General features: G+C 40.8%; 1 protein-coding gene and 1 long non-coding RNA gene across 11 annotated transcripts in view; one reads left to right on the top strand and one right to left on the bottom strand.

Moving 5' to 3' along the window:
* The first annotated feature begins 757 nt into the window (after positions 1-757).
* The window catches only part of CFAP74 (cilia and flagella associated protein 74), a 106,445-nt gene continuing 81,790 nt past the window's right edge, over positions 758-25,412 (top strand). For 7 of the 8 annotated variants that reach the window (XR_006286459.1, XM_043531787.1, XM_043531784.1 and 4 more), the window contains exons 1-6: positions 758-1,007; positions 8,331-8,487; positions 9,405-9,495; positions 10,797-10,949; positions 18,369-18,467; positions 24,158-24,262. Coding sequence is in view for 7 of the 8 variants with exons in the window: in XM_043531787.1 (XP_043387722.1) it covers positions 8,358-8,487; positions 9,405-9,495; positions 10,797-10,949; positions 18,369-18,467; positions 24,158-24,262 (578 nt within the window). In the remaining variant the exon portion in view is untranslated. Of the gene's footprint in view, positions 1,008-8,330; positions 8,488-9,404; positions 9,496-10,796; positions 10,950-18,368; positions 18,468-24,157; positions 24,263-25,412 lie in introns of those variants that run through there. The other variant, XM_043531786.1, reaches the window with a different exon arrangement.
* LOC119563953 overlaps positions 18,813-25,412 on the bottom strand; it is a 127,874-nt gene continuing 121,274 nt past the window's right edge. For all 3 annotated transcript variants that reach the window (XR_006286461.1, XR_006286460.1, XR_005222747.2), the window contains 3 exons: positions 22,275-22,339; positions 20,385-20,513; positions 18,813-18,934 (listed from right to left, as the gene is read on the bottom strand). This is a non-coding gene — a long non-coding RNA (uncharacterized LOC119563953). The remainder of the gene's footprint in view (positions 18,935-20,384; positions 20,514-22,274; positions 22,340-25,412) is intronic.

Here is a 25,412-nt window from a genome sequence, read left to right as displayed (position 1 = left end):
GACTCCCAGGCCCCCGCTGCAACTACCACACTCACTTTCCACTGCTCTAACCAGATCTTAATCCCCTCCGAGCCAGGAAGAGAGTCCACTATTCCTGACCTTTAGACCCAGGCTGTAAACTGCCAGGCCCTACTCCCCTCCCAGAGCCAGGCCTCCCAGTCCCCCTCTGTTGTAGACACTGGACCCCACTCTCCTCCCAGAGCCAAGACCACCTGACTTCCTATCCTCCTCTATCTGCCACGCTTACGCTGCCCCACCCCCATCCTGGTAGTTCTGGGGTAATCCCAATTTTATGGTGCCTATGCCCATGTAGGGATCAGAGGGCTGCCACGGCTAGTGTGTGTGAGAGACACTGCCACTTAGCTGTGTTGTGGGGCCATCACACCACATGGTGTGGACGCTGCAGTGGGACCTAGTGAATGCCATAGCAGAGACAGGGTGGCTGCTAATGGGAAGTGGGCAATGGAGGGCGCCTGCCTTGGGGAGGGGGTCACTGTGTGTGGGGGGGAGGGGGCACTGAAGTGGGGGGGCTAACCTGTGAGAGGGGCACTGAAAGGGGCCTGACCTGGCGGGGGTCACTGTGGGGGGCACTGAAGGAGGGGCTGACCTGTGAGCGGGGCACCGAAAGGAGCCTGCCCGGTGGGTCTCTCTGGGGGGCGGGGCTGAAGGGAGCGGGGCGGGCCCAGCTCAGGCTCTGGGAGGAACATGGCGATCCCCTGAGCGGCCTGCCAGCCTCGGGCACTGTTGGAACGTACCATTTCTTGGGGTGGGAGGGGAGAACACAGAAGCCCAAAGACGGCAGGGCTCCTCCCCAATTCAAGCAGCTGGTTAGCTCGCAGGGAGTCACAGCAAAGCGGGTTACGCGGCTGATGGACTTCATCTTTGCAGGGTTAAGGCTTTAACGTTTCTTCCTGTTCTCCCCCCCCCGCTCTTCCAAAGTGGTTCGTTCCGTTGCCTTAGCGGCTCCTACAACAACGGGCGCGGGGCGCGGGACGCGGCTCGGGGAGGTAGGTGGGGGAGTCGGTTGTTGCTGCCCGTTGGCGGCAGTTGAACCCCTGTCTCGGTGGGGTGGTGCCATTAGCGCAATGGCTGGGGGATTGCTGAGGTGCCGGCCTGCCCCTTTCTGCAGGGCGGGTGCCCTAACTTAGTGCAGCCCCTGACCCTCATGCCTCACCCGCTAGCTGAAGGGCCCACACTGTCTGGGGCAGACACGATTTTGAGGGGCTGAGCCCCTCTCCCTCGCCCTGTCCTGCAGTGGGGGGCGAGCCCTGTCCCCAAAACCGATGTCGTGACCTGTCATGTCCTGGTGCGCTTGCATTACCTCCAGGGGTGCGCTATGCCCCTGTGGTCTGGGGTGGCTGTGATTTTGGGGGGGGGGAGGAGTTCTCCCTGCTTTGCCAAAAGGGACAAGTCCCTGCCCCCAAATCACGGTCACAAGCCCTGCAATGTCACGATGTGCTGTGACTGGACAGCCAGGCCCTGTTGCGACATGTCGTGTCCTGATGCCCTCATGTTATGGGGTGCGCTATGCCCCTATGTTCTGGGGCTGTCGTGATTTTAATGGGGCGAGCAGTTCTCCCTGCTTGGCAAAGGGAACGCGTGCCCTCCCCCAAATCACTGTCACGAGATTTGCAAAGTCGTGACGTGTTGTGTCCTGCCACGACTGCGTTATGTCACAGGGTGCGCTATGGTCCAGGGCTGTCATGATTTTAATGGGGCAATTAGCTCTCCCTACCCTGCCAAAGGGATAAGGTCCTTCGCCAAAATCATGCTCACAGGCTGCAGCTGTGAAACATAATGAGGCACCGCACTACAGCATGATAGTGTTATGACGTGAGGATGGTATGTCAGGTTGCGATATGGTAATGTCATGCTTGGATGCAGGATTATTGCATCACACTCACAATAGTTGCACTGCATGTTGTGTCCCACCATATCACAGTGATATTTTAATGTGACATGTTGTATGGTGACAGTTTGGCTCAATCTCATTAGATATTTGCAACACCATGGTAGCATTTTGACACAGCATGATGGATACAATTGTATTGTGTCATATTATGCATGACACTGTTGTGATATGCTGTAATATATTTGATCCAATGTCATGTGTCAAGTGGGCATTTTGACGTAGTGTGATGTTGTGATGCAAAATAGCTATTCTGCCATATGATGAAACTTTTGATGTTACATGCCTTTCACTGCCCATGTATTTATTATTTTATTTAAAGAATAATTCCCCAATATAGATAAAACAGACCAAAAACATTAGTACAAAAACATATCACAATAAATTTTGACGCAATTCAATCAGTTATGTTGCCACATTTCAAGAGAAATTAGACTTAATTAGACTTAATTCTTGACAATGTGAAGTTTTGTCAGAATGTATTCATATTGCCTCCCAATACAATGACCTTTTGATACATTGTTGTGTTATGTTGTATAGTATGGTATTGTAATGCTTTGCTGTACTGTTTTGACATCATGTTATTATCTGATGACCTTCTCATGTACTGTGATGCTCAAAACTAGGTTGTAGCTTCAGTCTCTTTTGCCTCAGCTGATACTTCATGGAAAACTGGAAAATGGTCTGTTTAGAACCAATTTTATTTCTGTATCATACAAGTTCTGTATATATATATATATTTTTTTTTACTCATGAGGACAATAGGATCCCAGTTTAATGTTGCAGGAAAACACATTCTTTGTTAAGCTTTGTAACACTTCACCCCCTCTGTCAAGTGCTCTGGGGTACTCAGATGAAGCACAAAGCATTATTATTAACTATTTTATTTGCTCCTGTTGCTCATCTGAAGGTTAAAATCAAAATGTATTTATGGTATCATAGTTCATGCAGCAGTGACTGATGCCACAAATAGTGAGGTTTATGGGACAAATTCTCCAATGGTGTGAGGAATACAGCCCTGTGAGTTCAAGGTGGAGTTAAAGCTGCAGAAATTTTTGAGCTGTTGAATAACCAAAAGCCCTTTTCTTGCAAGTGATCTTAATAACAGAGAGAATGCAAGAAAGAAGAAAATATAGCCCATGGCAACAGAATGGTTTCTACGTAGAATGTTTTTTCAAAGTTTTCCATGAAGTGTCAGTGACTCTTTAAACCTTCTGTACAAATATGATCATTTTTTTGTGCATTATTCCCCTCCATGCAATGGTATAAAAATAGGTCATGCTAATTTTTTATAGTAAAGTGCTGATGCTGTTTTTAATCCTTATCCATGTTATTATTGTACTTATGGTGTATGTTACGTCTCTCTTTGAAATCATTTCTTGTTGCTGCTCAGTTAGGACCTGATCCAATGCCCATTAAAGTTAATGGGAGACTTTCCATTGGTTTTAATAGGTTTTGGATCAGATCCTCCAGTTATCCTTCATTGCCACATATAGCATGGTCTCCCATCTGGAAAGCACAAGTTTCTCTTTTCACAGAGGGTAAAATTTTCCCAGCATCATTTGGTTTGGTCCATGGAAACTCCAGTACTTTCATTATGTGAGATGGTGGGGTGTTGTTAGTCACAGCTCAGGGGGGAACTCCTACACCATCCACATGATAGAGGTGGGCTCTTCACAGTCCATTGTAGAGGGATAGGGACATGATGTGGAATCCACAAAAGGACTGAGGCACTGCAATGCTGAGTGTCATGGTGCCTAACTGTTAGGCACCTAGAAAATCACAGGAACCATACTCTGATCCACAAGGCTGAGTTAGGCTCCTAGGTTCCTTATACGATGAATGAGGTGAGATAGGTGCTGGGAAACGAAGTCCACAAAAGCCAGCAGACTAGGCAGCTCTCTGCCTAACCTAGCCAATGAGAGATGCTGATTTGCTAAGCCCTGCCCCTTCCTTAGAGGTAGGCATTACTCTGCTAGTGATGCATGAATGGGAACCCCTCTCTTGGCTCTGGCACCTATGTAGTTTCTTGAGGAAAAGAGCGAGGTGCCTGCCTCGCTCCACACAAAACATCCAGAGGAGGAGGAGCTGGTGTTGCTACTGCCCACCTTATAACTTTTAGCTCAGTTGTTAGAGCATTGCTCTGGGATGTGGGAGATACAGGTTCAATTACCCCTTCTCCCCCCGGCAGCGAGGGAGGGTTTCGCACCTCTCAGGAGAGTGCTCTAACCACTCAACTATGGGCTATTCTGATGTGGGGATCCCTGTGTCTCTCCTGTTGAAGCTCTTCCACTGTGGATAAAGAGTGATTGGAGGAGGGACTTGACCCAGGGTTTGCTGCCCACCATTTGGGTGCCCCAACCGCTGGACTACAAAGTCTTTCCCAATCTCTCTCTCTCGCTCTGTGTCCGGCTCAGTTATTCTTTATTTATTTATTTAAGTGGAAGAGTTTCAACAGGAGAGAATATTAGATTAACCCATAGCTCCATGGTTAGAGCACTCTCCTGAGAAGTGGGAGATCCCTGTTCAAATTATTTCACCTTCTCTGCCAGGGAGGGGAGAATTGAATCTGGGTCTCCAACATCTCAGGTGAATGATCTAACTACTGGGCTAAAAGTTATAAGGTGGGCACCATGACCACCTCTTCTTCCTCCTTGAATGTAGAGTGAGAGAGCAGTGTGTATGTCCAGGTGCCAAGTGAGTGAGTTTGGTTGAAGTTTTGGGGATTGCAGTGGGGGATGCATGAACCTAAATCTGGGTTTAGGCACCTAAGTAGCTTGGTGGATTCCACCCATACTCTCTGGCTGATGATTATATGGACCCAGAGGCTGCATGCCCAGCTGAAGGAGCAACCAGGGAAAGTGCCATTCCCCCACTCACTACCCCAGCATAGTTTCCCAGCACAAAGCCTGTTTAATAAGTCCTTGTCTACACACAAACTTCTACCACTTTAACAAAAGGTATGCTTAAAACCAGTTTGTTTAAACCAGTACAAAACCCTTATTTGGGTTTAACACTGTCTTATATTGATTTAGCTCAAATTGATTTGAGTCCCAATCCTGCAAAGACTTAGGCACATACAGTTGAATTCAATGAGGCTACTTATGTGCATAAAATTAAGCACATAAGTCTTTGTGTGAATAGTCTTAATGATGTACCATCTGGTAATAACTCCAAGTGAATGCCACAAGGTATTTACTGAATGTGGGTAAATTTTATCAACATTGGGGAAGTATTTTCTGGTAACAGTGAGAGAACTGCATCAGAAACAAAGGTTATGAGGAAGTGACTCAAGCTGAGCCTACTCTATACTGGTAAAGTGTCACGAAGGTGGAAGGATTATTTTTGTCTTTGTATCAGAACCAGTGGGATAGGACTGTAATATTTATATGGATCCAGGGAAATTATAAATTGTTCCGACAGCGTGCTAACCACATGCCAAAACCTGTTGCAGCTGCTTTATATCTGTGAATAAATATGTCACACACAGCAAATTCTGTATGTACATTATTAAAATGTCACACATGTGGTATCTGTGTGACTAAACAGATCATATTCAGCACTTACAGTGTCTCAGCTATTGTAGCTCCTTGACTAAACAAGTCACACTTGGCAGGGTTTGTTTGTTTGTTTGTCATTGCATATGTAATAGTATTTTAGCTGAATAAGGGTAGGTCTACATAGCCCATGGCAGCGAGTCTCCCTCAGGCTCACTGCGCTCATGCTACCGCACTAAAAAGCTGTGTAGACAGAGCTTTGAAACTGCACCTCAGGCTGGAGCTCAGTCTCTGAAGCCTGGGGAGGGAGGTGGGCTTCAGAGCACAAGCTCCTGCCTGAGACGCAACATCTACACAGCTACTTTTAGGACTGTAGAGCAAGCCCAAGTCTGTCGACCCAGGTTGTGAGGCTCGCTGCTGCAGGCTATGTAGACATACCCTAAGAGGGCTGGATTGAACAAGGCTGCAGACCTTTTGGCTCTAGTACTATAGAGGTAGCATTGAGGCTTTTTCAAGTTACTTACTAGCACTAAGGGGTCAAATCCTTCTCAATGTATATGTATGCCTAAATTGCTTTTTGCTGGATTGGGGCCAGAGTGTTCAGCACCTTGATAGAGTAAGCCATTGTTTAGTTTGGTATTTGTTTACATTATATATATTTCACTGTGAGTTGTTCACCCTGACATTTTTATTGAATTTGGGGGCTGTTTTGTTGGGGTAAAATTTTCAAGAGCTCCTAAGTCCTATTTTCAAATATGACAAGCATTTAGGGTCCGATTTTTAAAGGTATTTAGGCACCTAACAATGCAGTTAGGCACCAAGTAAAATTTTCAATGGGAGTTAGGCACCTAATCACTTTCTGTGCTTTCAAAATTCCCACTAGGCACCTCTGTGCATCTTTAGATGTTTAAGTATCTTTATAATTCTGACCCTACGTGCTTGAGTCACTTTTGAAAATGGGAACTTTTACTCTTGGTTCCCTCTTCACCTCCATTTTGCTTCCTAAGTTTCAGTCACATGCATGATCATAACTGGGAGTCTGACCCTCTTTCCCGCTTGCTTTAATATTTAATTCATAGAGAAATTCAGTCAGCAAATAACAGCTCTTATACTGTGCAAACAGACTTTGCCCTCTCTGTGAAACAATGGGCCAGATTTGTTCTGTTTCAAAATCCACAACAATTGTGCTGTTGAATGTTAATTGTTTGTTATTTTCAGTTGCTAATATGCTGCATCCAAACAGTAATGAAATATCTGATATTTTTGAAAAACAATTTACACAGAGTGCTATAATACAAATGATAAAATAATAACAGACATACTTTTTACTGATGCCACTAATTAGACTGTTTTCTGTACTGGTTATGTAGTAATTCAAACACAAATTGTACTAAATCTGATGGACCCGATTCTTCTCCCATTGACACAGGTTTTAATTCTGATGGAATTGCTCCCTGGCTTACATTGGTGAGAGTGCATTCAGAATGAGGCTGGCTAAGTCTAAGATCCACAAAAGCAGGGAAATTTACAATTAAAGATTAAGTAACCAGTGTGTGGTATCTAGATGGTACTCTAGATTCAAACTAGTTTGTACATTTTAGGATACAATTCTGTATATAAAAGGAGTTGGGTAAAATGACCTAATTGTTCTTTTTCAACTCTAGGCCCTGATTCTCAAGTGATGTAAATTGGCATAGCTTCATTGAAGACAATGGAGCTACCCCAATGTACACCACCTGAGTTAATGGCCCCTAGTTTTTATCATAACATTAAGAATCTGATTCTTGCAATATTTGTGGACTGAAACCTCTCACTGACTTATAGGATGTTTTGGGTTCACAAAAATTGTAACACTGAACCTTAATTGTGCATCCTATAGACCAGGGGTATCCAACCTGAGCCTGAGAAGGAGCCAGAATTTACCAGTGTACATTTCCAAAGAGCCACAGTAATATGTAAGCAGCTCCCCATCTGCTACCCCTCTCCATCCCCTAGCGCCTCCCACTCACCGACAGCCCCGCCAATCAGTGCCTCCCCTTCCCTTCCCATGCCTCCCAACCGCAGTAATCAGCTGTTTTGCAGTGTGCAGGAGGCTCTGGTAGGGAGTGGGGAGGAGCAAGGGCATGGCAGGCTCAGGGGAAGGGGCAGGGGCTTTGGGGGAAGGGGTGGAGTGGTGGCAGGACCTGGGGCAGAGCAGGGGCTTGAGCAGTGAGCACCCCACAGCACACTGGAAAGTTAGCATCTGTAGCTCCAGCCTTGGAGTCAGCGTCTATACAAGGAGCCGCATTGCGGCTCCAGAGCCACAGGTTGGCCACCCCTGCTATAGACGTTAGGTACTGGACGCATGATAGATGCATGCACTATGAATATCCCTGCTTTTATTTCTATTCACACCCATATACTTCTTTGGAAACTGGATTTGGCCCCTATAATACCTAAATGATGTTTCTGTTAGGTACATTTCCATGTTTTTTAAACTGATTTATCTTCATACATTTTTTGTACATAATTTTGTTAAATGAAGCAAACCTATGCTAAAAATCTGTTTTCTTGTCAATTGTCATAAATAGCTTGCTGAGTGAAATTATATTTTTGAATATTAATAAAAATGAATTAATATAGAACACCTGACATTTCTCACAAAACTAGCAATCACTGGGTAAAAATGTGTCTGGAAGCACTATGTCATTGTTGACCTTATTATGGTAGGAAAATACGCTGGAAATGGCCTAGTTTTCTCTTTAAGAGATCCATTAAAATCCAGACTCAAAGTGTGCAGCTAGTAATTAAATGTTAAATTGTAGCCAATTATTTCACATATATGAAATATCTGCTTGATCAAATGTGATTAGTTCATCTCAAAATATAGTCAGCATTTGTGTGTGGAGTGGGAATATTCATACACCAATTATTTCCTCTGGTAGCTGAATTCTATTAAAAGAATTGCCAGTATGGAAGATACTGAGTTCTTTGATATTTGTGAAAAGGAACAGACAGCTGCTACACCATTTTTGGAACAAGAAAAAGATGACGACGACAGTGTAACAGATCAGTTCTGGAATGTGGCGAACGAACCGAAAGGTAAAGGTGAAATATTTTGCTAATTTACAAATGCTGACATATTAATGTACCTACTCATTTGGCTCTTTGAGACAGTACAATACAGTACAGTCCACACAATAGATTTGGAGTCAAACTGAGAGCTTAGTTATATTGGTATAAATCCAGAGTAATTCCATTGACTCCAATGAGGTTACTGCAGATTTATATCAGTGTACCTAATTATAATCTAGTCTTTCACTGTGTATCCCCAGTACCTCTACTTCTCAAATCAAACAGTTGCTCACAGAGATACTGACCGCACTAATCAGGGTTTGACTGTGTAGTTCCTTAGTATTACACAAGGACCGCATACAAATATTTTACTGGATGCAACCTTTTCTATTTTCGTGCCCTATTACCAATTATTACTCAGAGTGCAGTGTTGGTACTGACCTTAAAATGAAAAATTTCTTAGGCAAGCATTTTATTTTTTCATCATCATCCTGGTACATGGAGACCACATAAATATTTAGTGAGAAATCATTCTATTATTGTTGCAGCAAGCTAGAAGAATGAAAAATATATAAATGCATGCAGTGTAGAATAGGTTAGTGTTTGTTGACAGCATTTTATTATACTGCCTGCCAAAACCTATCAATGATCCATAAATCCTGAATTCCATTTGGCTAATACAAACTTTCTTCTTATAGCACTTACATTTGATCGTCAATGACAGTTCTGTAATGAAGGTGGAGAGCATTTGTCTGTTTTATTTCCCAGGTGTAAAATTGCTTTTATGTGTATTTTGTGACGAGAAGTTTTTGATTATACACAGTAATAAAGCTTTTAAGATGTCATCTCCGTGCTGCTTGTCATGTTTTGACTTGGCAGGAAATGTACATTTTAATGTCCAAAGTATCTTTATTAAACTGTTGTTTTTCTTTAATTTTTGTTAGGACACAAGATTGGAGAAGAGTCAGAGGAAGATGATAAAATCAAAAGCAAGGATGCTTCTGAAGGAGTTGGAGAGGACTTTGATTCTAGCGGGTGAGTAATTTGTATACTCAGTCATCAACTATGCTGGTAATTTCTTATATGGTTTTAATTTGCTTTTTGGAGGAGAAGATTTATTTACCACGACTTCAAGAATACACTGGATTTCTTTATAGGAAGTAAGAATTGTAGGCCTTTCTGACAAAGCTGTTCTAGTAATGGAAAGCAGCAAGGCATAGACAATAATGGTAAGATGCAGACAAATTTTGGGCCATATTTATCACATGGAATTTATTGGGATCTGCAAATAAGTGAGACTTTTGTCTGTGTAAGAACACCAGGCTCGGGTCACATGTTGTTGAACAGATAGGCATCAATATAATTGTACTAATGCTACTTTGGGTCTTCAAATAGGCGGTACAGCAGATTATTATACTACTAAAATCTCAGTAGACCACAGTTAAAAAATCTAACACAGGTCACATGTGAAAATGAGTTTGGTGGTTTAAACATGGTCCAATGGAGGTGCTGCTTCATTTTGATCAAAGCACTCTTAGGCCCGGTTTGACAAGATTGTTAATCTCTTCCCAGGAGTGACCTGGCAAGAGGATAGCAGGAGTGATGAAGATCAGGGAATAAGGTCCATTAGCCTGTTTGCACGTGGAAACTTCAATATCACATATGCTTAGCTATAGGCAGACTTCTACGTTCTCAGTTCCATAGGCACTGAAACTCAAAGTTCATTGAAATAATTAAGAAAAAGAACCACCAGCCCCTTCTCTCTATACATTTCACGAGACCTGAATGATAGTTTATTAAATCAGTGGGACATGAATCACTTAATGTACTGCTTTTAATGCATTTTAAGGAAGTCTGAAATGTCCCCTTGATGGCTTTGAATTACTGTCCAAGAATCTAGAATTTTACAGGCTCAGGACAAAATTTTAAATTTGGGGGCCTAAAAGTGCCTAAATAAATGGCTTGATTTTTCAGAAGTGCTGAACACACACAGCTCCCACTGAAGTCAACTGGAGCTACGTATGCTCAGTATCTTTGAACATCAGGTCACTTATTTAGTTCCCTAAATATGGATTTGTGCGCCTGACATTAGCTTCCCACGTTTGAAGTTCAGCTCTGGTTTACATCTGCATAACAAGGATTTCAGTGCTGATTTTGTTCATTTTTTGTTTGTTTTGTTTTTTATGCTCACTGTACATTCATATTCCTGATGGAAACTTAATTTTAAAAACTGAAGGAAAAAGAGTGTAAGTGTGTGTTCGTATACCCCAAATAACTATTTAAATGCCTCAACGTTGTCACAGTGGAAGTCTTTTTTTTTTTTCTCCAATCTAAAGGGAAAGCCAGGAGTGCCACGTGAACAGTGGTAATAACAATAATAATAAGACCATGAAGTATGCAGACAGAGTTCGGATATTAAACCTGCGCAGAAATCTCAACCAGCTTGACAACATAGCCAAAGAAAAGGCTCTTACCATTGCAAAAGCAAGGTTAGTGTGTAGCCATGGGGTTCAGCTGTCACACAAGCATAGATACACCACAGTTTTTGTTTTGTCCTCCCAAACAAAAATCAAATTCCAGGATATCATTCCTGATGTAACTATTGTTTATCATAGTTTGTATTATTGTTTGGTGAAAGCTATATTTATCCCAGCAACAGATATATTGCAAACAAGAATGGAGGCTGCAAGGGCACTGTAGGATGCAAATATAGGTTCTGTTTTCCTTAGGTTCTGTAAAACCTTGAAAGCAGTAACTCTATTGATGTAAATGCAGTTGTACCCACTTACCCCAGGGTTGTCATGGAAAAAAATCTAATTATATTTGGATTTATACATTCTCCGGCAGAATTTGCAATCAAAACATTGTACCATTGTGCTTGTGTGAGAGAACCAGAAAGTGAATTTGAATATAATCCAGGATGAATATTACTAGTCTCTTTCCATTGTCCAAACTGAGAGACAAGTAAATTGAACATTAAAAATTCATTTTCAGTTCATAACTTGTAACACAGGTGAGGAAGCTTTTTTTTTTTTCTTTTTAAAGTACTGTTAATCTAACAGTGTCCCTTTTTGTGAATATAAATGCATGTTACAGACTCAGTTGTTGTTCTCAATTTTTATTCCTCCATACTAAATCATATAAATAGTTCAAAAGAGACACTTGTTGATTTTACATATCGGGAATAAGAAATGGCAGCAATATGAGTTTAAACTCAGTAACTCCCATGCTATAAATCCATACTATAAATCCATTGTGTGATACTCAGGACATTAGTTGAATATACTAGCCATTGCTGCTATCTGTGCCAAATCCTGCCTTGATTTAAACCTCTATTAAAATAAACTGGAATTGCTGAGGAAATGGCAGAAAAAAATAGCCTCTTCTAAGATCCTCAGCTAGTGTAGGCTGTCACAGCACCACTGATGTGAGTGGAGTTGTGACAGTTTACATCATCTGAAGATTGTCCCTTAAGTTTAATGTCAAAAACAGATGTACATTGGCAATGCTCTTTGAGGCCTATATATTAAATAACAACATTAATTCCTCCCTTTAAATGGATAAGGCTAAAAAAGAGTGCTGGACTCATATGAGTTAAACAGGATACAAACAAACAGTGATGAGTATTAATAAAATGAGGATTTCAATACTAGCGACTAGGAACAGATGCTTCTCTAAGTTACTTCTAAGCAACCCCACTGACCCAACTGGCTGTTGGGAACGTCAAGTAGATAATTCAGAGTTTGGTGGTCTAGCTAAACCTCTAAAATCAGGACTGCATTTTGCCCTCATATTTCACGAACTACATATTTTCAGGATGTCATTTAATATTCAAAACCACTAATGTGTTGCTATTGTCTTTGGGACTAAACTGCCATGATTCTTTTAAACAAGCTCCCTGAGTTTACGATCACTTAGGGATTTTTAAACAGAATTAATCCTAATTGATAATAAGCACTAAAAATCCCTTTTTCTGAAATGGAACAAGACTTAATTGTTTGAGAAATTGCTTTTTCATATTGAAAATATTTTCCTATTGCTTTATGTTTTATTAGCAATCATGTACAGTCAAATGTGGCCAGCTCATACTGTGTATGCACAATGTGTAATGCAATAAAAGGAATGAGAAAAAAAGCCAAGTTAATCACAAAAGCTATATTAGAGCTGCCAAGAAAAATGTCATCTGCAAGTTATATAGTGAGTTAGGAGTGTTTGGCACTGGGAATTCATGCCTAGGGACCAATAAATGATCAGCAGAGATGATGAAAACTCAAAGAAGGAACCATTATTTCAGCTGTTCTGTTGTCTATTCTGATTGTTAATTCCTCCATTCTGCCCCTCAGGACTACATAGTTTAAATATCACGTTAATTTTTTTAAGTGAATGAAAACTGAGTTACTCTTAAAAACTAAGAAATTGCAAAATAAAGCAGGTGGCATGCTTTTTGGCAGTGCAAACAGGGCTGACCTTACAGGTGCGTGATGTGGGCAAGCACCCAGGGCGCCGTGATCAGGGAGATGCCATGGTCAAGAAGTGGGACAGGCCTGAGGTGTGAGGTCGTAGAAGGGAACTTGGAGCAATGGGGTGGGGGGAGGCAGCGAGGCCCAGGGATAATTGGGGATGGGGAGCGTGGGCAAGCAGCGAGAGCCAGGGGGTATGGGTGGGGAGCTAAGGGAAGAAATGGAGGCGTGGGGTGATTGGGGGATGGATGAAGGGTCAGGGGAGGCAGCAGGGGCCAGCGGTGCCAAAATACAAGTTCGTCCAGGGTGTTACCTGCACAAAATTCTCTATTACTCGCATACTCTATGGGCACCCACCTTTACCAAGTTCCTAGGGCTCAAGGTGGGGCTCCCTCTTAATTTAGGCACCCACCCTTACCTCATTCCTAGGGCTCAGGGTGTAACCTTACGCTCTAGCGCACCCACCTTTACCCTTTCATGGGCTCAAGGCGTAACCCTCTTAATTTAAGCGCCCACCCTTACCCTTCCATGGGCTCAGGGTTACACTCTGTGGGTTTGTGGGGTCTTTTACCAGTGAAAGAGCCTTACACAGTAATATCCTTAACCTCCTATTTAACAATGATTACCAAAAAAAGAATGCACATGTTAAGCATACAATGCTCACCCCTCCCAATAAGGCAGATGAACTTTTTTTGATGGCCAGTCAATATCAGGTCATCTGGGGGACTCCAGCTTCTGCTCTGTATGGTGTGGTTGGCAGGGTGTTGAGGTCTGGCAGCTCTGGTCTTGGGGCTGTCCTGGAGTTGGTTCCAAAGAACTTCCTTTTGAACCCCAGTTTATATAGTGAAACTTGAGTCTTGCTTAGCTGTACCTTAACCAATCATTTTACTAAATTATTACTAAACAATTTTCTAACTAATCCTAACATATTGTAAAATAATTCTTCAACTAATCACACCCCACAATCTTAATTGATTTACCCCTAGAAAAATTAATTATTTAACAGACAGAAACAATTAAAGAACCAGACAGAGACCATACAGATAATCAATAGAGAAGTGGGGACCATAAAGGCAAAACAATAAAGAAGTAGGGATTTTACAACTACAACTTGTTGATAAGTGATTTCTTGCCAAACAGAATGCCACCAAACAAAGTTTTCTTTAACCGTCTTAAGATTTGTTTCCTTATCTGGTGGTGATGGGTACTGTTAGGACAGGATCGCCTTCTTAACAGCCCGATATTACATTGTTTTAATCTAATTTAGATGAAATGTGAGGATGTGACTTTCTGCTTTTTGGTTAGTGGCTGCTGCTCTTCTAATATGGCTGCAGACAAAGGCCTTAGGCCTTACAATTTGGCTACAGGAAAAGGCCTTATCCTTACGAGAGCACCATTTTCCCTAAGACTGGCCCTGAGTGTAATGCCAGTACAATGCAACCTTAGAGTTGAAAGACCTTGCAAAAGAAAACTTGACTCTTTGGCCTGGATCTGCAAAGGTACATAGGTGTTGCAATGCTCAGTCACTATAAGTGATTCTCAGTCTCTTTCTCTGGCCCAGTTAACATTTTATTAAAGTGGAATGGCTTCAACAAGAGAGACTGAGAGCAACCCATATCAGAATATCCCATAGTCCTGTGGTTAGGGACTTACCTGAGAGGTGGTGAACCCCTGTTCAACTCCTCCTCCTCAGGCAGACAGGGGAAATTGAACAGGAGTCTCCCACATCAGTACCCTAAGCACTGGGCTGTGTTATAAGGTGGGCTGCCTCTACTTCCTGGTGTTTTGTGTGGAGTTAGGCAGCCTCTGAGCACACTAATGGACTGGGTCCTGCAAGCAAGATAGGTGGAGGAGCTCCTCTCTTCCCCTGGTTTGTTGATCACACTGGGGCTCAGGCATGAGATAGGTGAGTGGACACCTAGAATGAGGCAGCAGTACTCATGCTCAGAGGCAGAAATTTAGGCACCTAGGGGACTTCTACTGCAAAAATTCAGGTGCTGAGAGAGTTTAGGCACCTAAAGGTTTAGGTGGCAGTCAAGCAAGGGTTTTGCAGATTGCATACAGTTGGGACTTGGCACCTAAAACTGGGTTTTGGACATCTAAGTCACTTTGTGGATCTCGCCCTTTGTTTCTGGACTACTGGCCATATGTTTCCCTGGAGTTGAACACTGCAGCATGCTGGCAATTTTAGCAGAACTTTCAAATGCTCAAGTAATAGTTATTATTAATTATTATGAGTATTACTGTAGCAATTAGGAGCCCTAGTCATGGATAAGGACTCTATTGTGCCAGGTGCTGTACAAACACAGAACAAAACAGACAGTCCCTGCCCCAAAGAACTTACAATTTACGTATAAATCAAGAGACAACAGATGAATGCAGGTAGATGAGGGAGTACAAGGAATGAGATAGTATTGGACAGCATTATAAGCAGTGGTCTTAGCACATCAGAATCCTAATCATTGCCAAACTTTTGTAGGAATCATGGCAAAAGAGAATTTTAAGGAGGGATTTGAAGGAGGATAATGCGTTATTTTTGTGGATATGTATGGGGAGCACACCCGAAACATGAGGGGCAGCATGAGAAACAATAAAAATGTGCTTGTTTGAAAATTTAACAAGGGGTGTTGGAGGCTGGCATCATTAGCCGATCGTAGCCGAGGATCAACATCTCAATAGTGAATCAGAGATAATAGGTGTGGTGGAGATAGGCCATGAAGAGCCTTGAAGTGAATACAGGCAGCTTATGTTTGATGCAACGCAGAAGGGGAAGATGGTAGAAGGAGGCAAAGAGCAGGGTGACATGGTCAAAGCAACAGTCTAGAACAGCGGTTCTCAACCAGGGTTCTGGGTCCCCTGGGGGGCCGTGAACAGATTTCAGGGGGTCTGCCAAAATAAATCAGAGAGCAGGGCCAGCATTAGACTCACTGGGGCCCAGAGCAGAAAGCCGAACCCCAAGCCCTGCTGCCCGGGGCTGAAACCAAAGCCCGAGCAACTTAACTTCACAGGGCCCCCTGTGGTGTGGGGCCCTGGGCAATTGCTCTACTTGCTACCCCTTAATGCTGGCCCTGGCTATTAAGCTACTGAAAAACAGCTGTTTTGGCACAGGTGGGCCTTGGAATTTTTATAGCACGTTGGCGGAGGGGGGGTTTAGAAAGAAAAAGGTTGAGAACCCTTGGTCTAGAAGATGATTTTTGCCGCAGCATTCTGAATAGATCTGACTGGGGCAACTTTGCATTTGTCAAGTCCAGAGAGAAGGATTTTGCAGTAATCAAGATGCACAATGATGAGAGCTTGGCCAAGATTTTTAGGTGTGTGGATGGATAGGAAAGACTGTATCTTAGTGATTTTACGTACAAAGAATCTGCAGCATTTAGACGTAATCTGGATGTGAGGACCTAGACAGAGGTCTGATTCAAAAATGACGTCCAAGTTACAGGCCTGAGTGACAAGCAGAAACCCAAAGCCTCTGACATGGTACGATGCCAGAACTAATTACAACTAAAAAAGATACTGTGCAGAAGATCTGCAGAATTCAAAAAATGGAACTGTTGTGAGTGGCAGGAATAAAATACAAGCCAGTGGAAAAGATTGTGTTATCCTTTTCTGGAAATCTCAGCAGCACACAGCGGGAAAGGTGTGCTCATCCACAACTGCCCAGTCTCCTCCTTTCTCATAGCAGACCTTGTACCCATGGAGTGCACTCCAAGGGGTTTCAGAAGAGAGGAAAGATGAAACTTTGGCAGCAGTTGATATTTCCTTTCACATGGGATAGGGAGAGCCATGCATGGAGGGTCCAATTCACCCATGGATCAGGAGTGAGGAACAATCCCACCTGGGGATTTGACTCAATAATTATCGTATTTCAAGTGACTATTCCAAATTATTAGGAAAAAAGAAGTTATTATTTTCAGATTCTGTAAGGTTATGATGAAATGAACATAAATTATAATAAGGTAATGAGGAAATTTCGGTTCTAAGTATCATTGATGAACTATTGCTATGTAACTGAGAGGAGAAAGTTTTAAAAGAACTGTTTCTGTGAATTTATAAACGGTGCTCTTGAATAGTGAGATGTTGTAACTTAGTATTAGGGTTTTCTGCTTTTATTTTCTGTTATATTTCAGGGAACTTTTTTGGAAAATAAATATAAATCTGCAAAGCTCAATATTTCTAGACATTTCCTGCCATTTAGTCATTATCCTCCCAATGTGTGCACTCAAGATGTCAACTTGTGTCCTTCCCAATCGTGCAATCATCTTGGAGTGGCAGGAAGTTGATGGCTGGGAGTAAAGAGGCCAACAGCTGTTTGCAACATTTTTTCATCATAAATAAAAACTAATAATTATCACTGCATCTTCCTTGAAAAGGGGCTTTTATTGGTAAATATCCATGCAATTTTTAAACGGGAAGTGCCATTTATAACTGTACTTGAAGCTCAACTGCATATGACCTACTTTACAGTGACATGCTGTGAAAGATTTCCCTTGTCAATTGCTATTATTTTGCAGAGCTAGGATAACAATCCTTGTACTTCATTATCAAACATAATTCTATTAACAGTTACAAATATTTGGGTGACTGGGTAGCTTAGATTTATAAAGCCATATGGAGTCTTTTAACTTTGGGTCACTGGTTCAAAAGTGACCAAAAGACAACCTTCTGATGACTATTTGGTAGCCTAAACTGGTGTCTCTAGTTCCTAGTGGGCTTCTTTCTGTCTGCTCATCAACTAAAATCACTATCATAACTGCAGCGGATTAGACTCCCTTTATTGGCAGTCTTAGCACAATGGGGCCAAAGACTAAACTGGCCAGACACACTGAATTTCCTACTTACTGCTCAAGAAGGTCCCTCCAGAATTTAAGGCGGATTGCCACGGTGTCATACGGAAACCTGCACTGTTTCTTTTTGTGCTATACTTGAATAAATAAAAGACTTCAGGTCTTGTGCTGTCAATATAACAATTTATGAGTCTGTTCCAAAGCCCATAGAAATCAAAGGAAAGAATTTCATTGATCTCCGTGGACTCTGGATCAGGCCCCATATCTGGAGCATAACATCACTTACCTTTAATTACATAGGTAGTTTCACTGAAGTCAGTGGGACTACTTGTGTACTAAAAGTTAAATACTCACCTTAAATGTTTCATTGCATGAAGGCCAAAAAGTATAAAAATCAAATTACAAATATGCTGGAGGAGGCTAAATTTTAAAAATACTCTTTATTTATCATCATTGGTAGATGCTACTAGAGCTCTGAATGAAACCAGAATTAATTAGAGGTTATATTTTTTTCTAAATTCCTGGTACAAATACTTTAAAGTTAACAAGTACCTCTAAAGAAACTCTTGATAGGATCCAGTTATGATCCTAAGGAGCAGAAATGCTTCAAGAGAAGGAGTGGGAAACATACCAAATATAAATAAGGATGTTTTGTTTGTTTCAGAGAGGAGCTCAGTGCCTGCCAGCTGCGGATCGAAATGCTAACAAAAGAACGAGAGTGCACAGAGACCAAAATAGAAGAAGAGAAAGAGGCTGGAAATACGTAGGTAGAGGGTATTTCTGGTTGTCACAGATTATTGACATGCTCGGTGTTTACATGTGGGGAGGGGAAGGTAATGAGATAAACGTTGTGACCTTTTCCCTCTTCTTGTTATTGCTGAAAATGTTTGATAACATTATTAAACATATTCTTGAATCTATCAAATGACACCTAATAGGTCAATGTTTAAAAGTCATTGCCATTATCAGGATAAAAAAAACAAGCTGGTTATCTCCGTGGGCCATGCCATCTGGCAAGGAGCAGTGCACTGTCATACTGTGCTTGGAGAACCGATCAGATAGGTTAGGTCTCAAGTTGGTGAAGACTAAGTGATACAATTACTCTCCAGGCAGCTTATTATTCACACCAACAGTACCTTCCTCTTGATATACAGAGCAGCAGTGCAGTAGCTTGGGAAAGGCTCATCTGTGCAGCTTCCTGTCCAGAGGTAAGATGCTACTAGGCAATTGCTGTGGAGCAAGAAGTGAGGATTGGGGGTTAAAGGAATGTCTCATGACAGCAGATATTTATGAGCTAGTCCTTTGCATTTGGACAACACTGACAAAGTGGAATGACCAAATGCAGTATTTTGTAGTAGCTAGAGCAGGGAACTAGGTGTCAGAACTCATGAATTCTTTACTTTGTTTTGTCACTGACTTGTGTGACCTCAAGCGGGTCACTCTGCCTCCATTTATGCATCTATAAAATGGGAGTGATAACTCTTCAGTTATCTGAAATCTGGTCTTGTGAGATCTCATAAGAACGGCCATGCTGGGTCAGACCAAAGGTCCATCTAGTCCAGTATCCAGTGGCCAATGCCAGGTGCCCCAGAGGGAATGAACAGAACAGGTAATCAAGTGATCCATTCCCTGTCGATCTCATGGAAAGTTTCTTTCTCTGTAGCACTTCCTATCTGAGGAGCTTAAAGTAATTTACAAACATTAAACACTCTAGGAAACTGTAAAAAGGTGAAGTGTGAGATAAGTTAAATTTTGAATTTAGCACTGTGTCCTGCAAGTACACATTCAGATCCAGACTCTAATCCAAAATTTTCCAAAAATTTAAGTGTGTGGTATTGTGGGTGTTGGACCCAGAGTTGTGGGTCAGGACCATATTGAATTATGGTAATATCCTAATATTATATATAGGATTTATTGTTCCAGTGGTAAATATGGTCAAAACATTTGCTTCTGAGTTCTGTGTAATTCTCATACCCCTTATCCCAAACATTTTTTATTTTAGTAGACAAACATATTTTCTGCTCATCTTTTAAAAAATAATAACCCCATCAACTAAAATGCATACCTTTGCTCATGGGATTAATTAAAGTTCACAGTGGCCATCAGATTAGTCATTTTATGAGAGATAATAGTCTCCCAAGGATTTATGGGGACTTATCTTGTGATTCTTATAAGAATCACAGGCATTACTGAGAATACAAACATGCCTCACTTGGAGAATCAACCCATTACAACCTATTGTCATCATTTTATCAGTGATATATCCAATGTACCTGACAGTCTCACTGAAGAATATCATATATACTTTACCAATGAGTTTTTATGTATTTGTCTTATACAGATACAGCCTGTGGAGTTTTACAATATAGCCCACAAATGCACTAAATTTTTGTTTGGATGTGTAGCCCTTATAAATTACTAATCCCAGGATACAATGCACTGTCTTAATCAGAGTAACCTTCTCACATCAAGACAGAGCATTGAATGCTGAGACCTGTAGTCCATATGGAGGCACCTTAATATTGAAAGATGAGTTCTAAAAAGAAGGTATATGCAATTTGTTCATTTTATGCAAGTTTGTCATTGTAGCACTCAGCTGGGCAAAAACCGAGTGCCATTGACACCAGGTCCACAATGAAAATATGATAATCTGACAGATAATTTAATGACATTTGTATACCTTTAACTTTGGTTGACTCTTCCAACTCCCAAGAAAGCCCGTTGATCACGTTCGTCATTTTACATGAGAGAGGACTTTCTCATTTTTGGCCTTACACAGAGGCTGGAATGTATTAAAGGGATTTTCAGCCTGGGATAAATAAAATGTAGATTTAAGAAATGTATGTGCTATAGTACAAATAAAGTCATCTTAACATATATAGTTAGTCTGGTTTACATTTATCATTCCTTCCACCCACCATTCATTTAATCATCTGGTTAATATAGATCAACTGACATCAGAAGTATGCTATGTCATTTTTAGTTTTGCTATGCTCATGCCTGTTATGACAAGGAACTGGTACTTATATATTCTGTTTCTCAGTGTCGTGTGTTTGTGAAATGCACAAATGCAATATAATACAACAGTAGCTACTGAGCTACTCTGCTGTGAAGTGGGAGTGAATTTACTGGACCTTTCCAATTTATTTAAATTGAAAGCAGTGGGTGGTTTGTGTGCTGGTATCCAGTGTATTGTGAACCAGCTTTGCAGCTGCCACTGTGCCCTGTATTTTTCAGGTTAATAAAATGTCTCAATGAATAACAAACTAATAAAGGTAACTTAATTGCTAAAACAGAATGGCTAATGATCAAAAACAAGTGACAAGTGACTAAATGTTTAAGGAAAATGAAATTCTTGTGTAGTAGACACTATTCTGTAATATATAGTTTGAGTGTGATTGAATTTCAGATTCTTTGGGCAAGTAAACATAAGAATTTTTTAAAAGAAAATTATTTTAAAAAATGTAGTTTGATTGTCTGAAGACTCCAGGGAGTGGAGTTTGCAGTGTAATCGGGTGAAATAGCTGAATTAAGACTTTTTTTCAATCTTTTGCACAGAAATGTACGCTCTCCAATAACAATGTCCTGTTTGATCCCATATGGCTTCTAGAGTTAATTTCCATACTTCTTCCTCTCAGGAAGTCTTTATGGAGTAGTTTTGAGACACTGTATCCTCATGTAATTTATTGTAGAAGAAATATACTCAGTATCAGATGCCCTATAATTTAAACAATCATTAAACAAATGCTAAGAAGAGCAACATAACTTTTATACTTATGCCAGGCCAAGGTCTAATCTGCAGATATGCTGCTATGTAGCAGTTCGGATAGCAACTATCACAGTGGTCCATTACAGATATTTGCTGCTTAATAATGGAGTAGGAAGATATACCAAATTCCTGGCTTAAAGACTTAAATAACGTGACATTTTAACAGTTGTTAAAATATGAATTATCATTAACTTAGCATTATTGGTACCTATGCAGTGATATTTGGACTTAAGTTAATGACAATGTTAAATTATGCTGGAGATGCAAATGAAAAATGTGTTTTCTATTTAGTCAGGTTCAAGTTACTATTCAATAAGCCTGAAATAATACAGTACTTTAGGTTATGGCTACAAGTGAGTTTGTGCCATGTACTGCATCTTACAATGCACTGGTTTTGTTTTTAGGTTGTAGGGCTTCTGTGACCAATGGCAGAATTAGTCACTTCACTACTTTGGGACTCTGTGTCAGGGCCGGGTAGTGGGTGGCCTGTGTGTATGGGTCAGTTACCATGTTGTGGTCAGGAGACGAGCACCAGAGTCAGTGTCAAGCTGGGTCACAATACCAGGAATTCTGGCACTGAGTTACAGGCAGGTGGCAGGGGCAAACTGGGATCAGAAGCTGGAGTCTGGGGTTCACAACAAGTCAAAGTCTGGAACAGACCCAAGCAAGCAGTCTACATCATTGCTCAGGCAGCTCTCTGTGATGGCTTCCTGGCTTATATATCAGCATGGGCCAATCAGTGGGCTATGGGGGGGGCCACCATCCAGGTCCAGCTGGGCAGTACGTGCTGCAGTGTCTTACTTCACATGGTCCCCCAGCAGAAACATGGCCTCAGCTTCCAGTGATGATATGGAAATGTCAGGAGTCTGAAACAGTAGAACCTCAGAGTTACAAACAACAGAGTTACAAACTGATCAGTCAACCACACACCTCATTTGGAACCAGAAGTACACAATCAGGCAGCAACCCACACACACACACACACAGAGCAAATACAGTACAGTACTGTGTTAAATGTAAACAACTAAAAAAATAAAGGGAAAGCAGCATTTTTCTTCTGCTTAGTAAAGTTTCAAAGCTGTATTAAGTCAATGTTCAGTTGTAAACTTCTGAAGGAACAACCATAACGTTTTGTTTAGAGTTATGAACATTTCAGAGTTACGAATAACCTCCATTCCTGAGGTGTTCATAACTCTGAGGTTCTACTGTAGTCCCAGGTTCTAGGTCCATAAGATTCTTGCATTCAGTTTGCTTATTTTTCAAACCTGGGATAGATACTTATCCAGCACAGGTATATGTACAAATTAAATCCCATGCAAACCCTATCTTGAGGGCTTACACGGGACTTAAGTGATGCACTGGCCTTCTGCGCAGGAGTGTATTTCATCCGTGGAGAAGTAAGGAGGAGCAGTGGCATATATGAATCATTCATTATAAATTACATTCAGATGGACCAGGTTTCAGACCAGCTGAAAATACACATTTGTGTATGGTTCAGGTTTGAAAGTATGAGGTTTACATTATATTTCGTTGACACAATTTTAATCAGTGTAAGTAATTGCTGTTAAAACAAGCATGTTAAACACAGGGCGAAGCTATCTTTAAATAGTATCAGTCATTTTTTATGCTTTCTAATAAAATTAAGAATCAGTTGATTTTTGACTTTGACAAAGGTAGTCAAGCTACTTTTGATACTTAGCTCAGTAAAGCCCATTTTGGGGTGTACAGAGTAAGAAGCAGGATCATTGCTCATAGAGGAATGTTCAATATGTGGAATGGGACAGAGATTTCAAAATCCATTTATATATCATGACATTTCTTCAACAGATGATATACCATGAACCTGTCCCACAATTGACTTTTCCAGGATTAGCAAGAGACAGATTGTCAGCAGAAAGTACTCATTTATTCTGTTTATTACCAGCAGTAAGACAATGCATTCAACTAACTGCAACTGTTGGAGTGGCAAAAGGCCTGATTGCAAGCACTAAAGGGAGAAAGATGGAAATGAGGGAGATTTATATTAATGATTGTTATTTGGGTCAGTGAATTAAACATTTCTTTTTCCTGTGGAAAGCTTGATAGATTGGAGACTCTGGGACAGATTCTCTGCTGGCGTAACTCCATTGAAGTCAAGGGAATTACTCCAGCAGAAAGTTTGGCCCTATGTGGCCTTTTTTCCATCCTGGAAAGTTACCAGTCTCAGTTCTCCTCTGTTACATCAGTGAAACTCAGCTGAAATAACTGCATTTGCACCAATGCAACTAGGAGCAGAATTTATCTACTCTGTATGCCAAAATCTTGGGGGGGTACAAGTAAGGTTGTATTATCATTTTAAAAGCAGACAACAATCTTTGTCCTATTTGTTTTCCTAAAATTAACTACATAAATGGTATTTATCAGCATTAGAAATTACAAATCACTTTAAAATATGGCCGAGTGATGGTAAAATGCTCTCATCTTAATTTTCAATTAATCAGTAGATAGTAGTTTAATGAGATTGTGCCTTTCAGAAGAGAATGGACACTTTAGGAGCCATTATTGAAAGACATTACATTAATATAAATTAGTGGAATTCTAAAACAAATGTCTCAGCCTTATGGCACCTTAATTATTTCTGGAATTTTTTACTTTGCAAGGTTTTAACATACATTATTTCATTTTTTTCTTTTTAAATGTAACAGTGCTGCTGTATTCCGCCTACAGGCAATGCACAGACGACTGTGTGCTGAACTGGGGAATGAAAAGGACCTTGAGTCAAAAATTGCTTTGATGCTGAAAGAAAATATGTAAGTTAAGAAGTGAGAAAGAATTGAAGGGACTGATCTTCAGCCCAAAGTCCTAAACCAACTTATTGATTAATTCACAGTTTGACAGGGAGTGAACATAAAGCATGCAAATTTGTAACAGCTGATATTTAAAGCGATTGAAAACTTAGAGGCAGCAAAGCTTGTGAAAAAGTTTAAAGAACATAGTCGTCATTTTCTTTCCGTCCTACACCATTTGCAATACTGTCTTAGAAGCCTGAAAATAACATCTCTCTGTATTCATTATGTAGTTTTTGTGGCGAACATTTTTGTGTGCGTGTGTTCTGAAAGGAGCTGAAATGCAGACAGTTATTTTAGCAACTAGTACTCCTTCAGTGTATAGAACAGGTGCCTTTATCAGGCTTAAACAGCATCATCAGAAATGTGAGCACAGCTGTAGGAATTGCAGGCCAAATTCTCTGCTGGTGTAAATATGTGTAACTCCTCTGTTGGTGACCTTGAGCTGAAGCAGTTTGACCCTTGCAGCGTGAGCAGAAAGACACACATCTGAAAATCAAAGGCTTCAGAAATTGACCTTTGATACTATTCTACTACACCAGCAATATTCCTTTTACATAACAAGTCACCGGAGCTGTGCTCATGTAGATAAACAGAGAATTTGACCTAGGATTTGGTTCACTGCAGTGATATTGGAAAGAAAAATATTGTCTCTTTGTAGATCCCACAAAATAGCATTTATTGCTTTTTCAAATTTTAATGTTTTGGAGTTCATATTTTAATTTTGTGGCAAAGGTGTAGTGCATTTAATAAAATCTCAGGTAGACATTCTGAAACCTTTATTTGTCATGTTAAAAACAGTTTCAAAGTAGATTTTAATTTTGGGCTAACCTACTAGAGAGCACAACATCAAAGAGTCAATAAAATCAACAGCAATGCTTCCATTCACTTCTGTGGGATCGGGATTTGACTACTGATATTAGGGCTGTTCAGTGAGTCTATTGCATCCTAAGCTCTGAAATACAGTGAACTTGTATCTTTTACTTAGTGTCTCTTACCAACTTGTGTGTGTGTTTCCCATAGCAACTAATCGTTAAAGGAATTTTTACTGAGAAAACAAATTTTTAAAAAGTGCTTCACTTTCATAGCATCTCTAGTCAAGTATACAATTAAG

Source organism: Chelonia mydas, chromosome 18 (genome assembly GCF_015237465.2).
Source record: "Chelonia mydas isolate rCheMyd1 chromosome 18, rCheMyd1.pri.v2, whole genome shotgun sequence".
NCBI classification, from domain to species: Eukaryota; Metazoa; Chordata; order Testudines; family Cheloniidae; genus Chelonia; species Chelonia mydas.
Note: the sequence above shows the minus strand (reverse complement) of the source record. Positions and strands in the feature narration are given on the sequence as shown.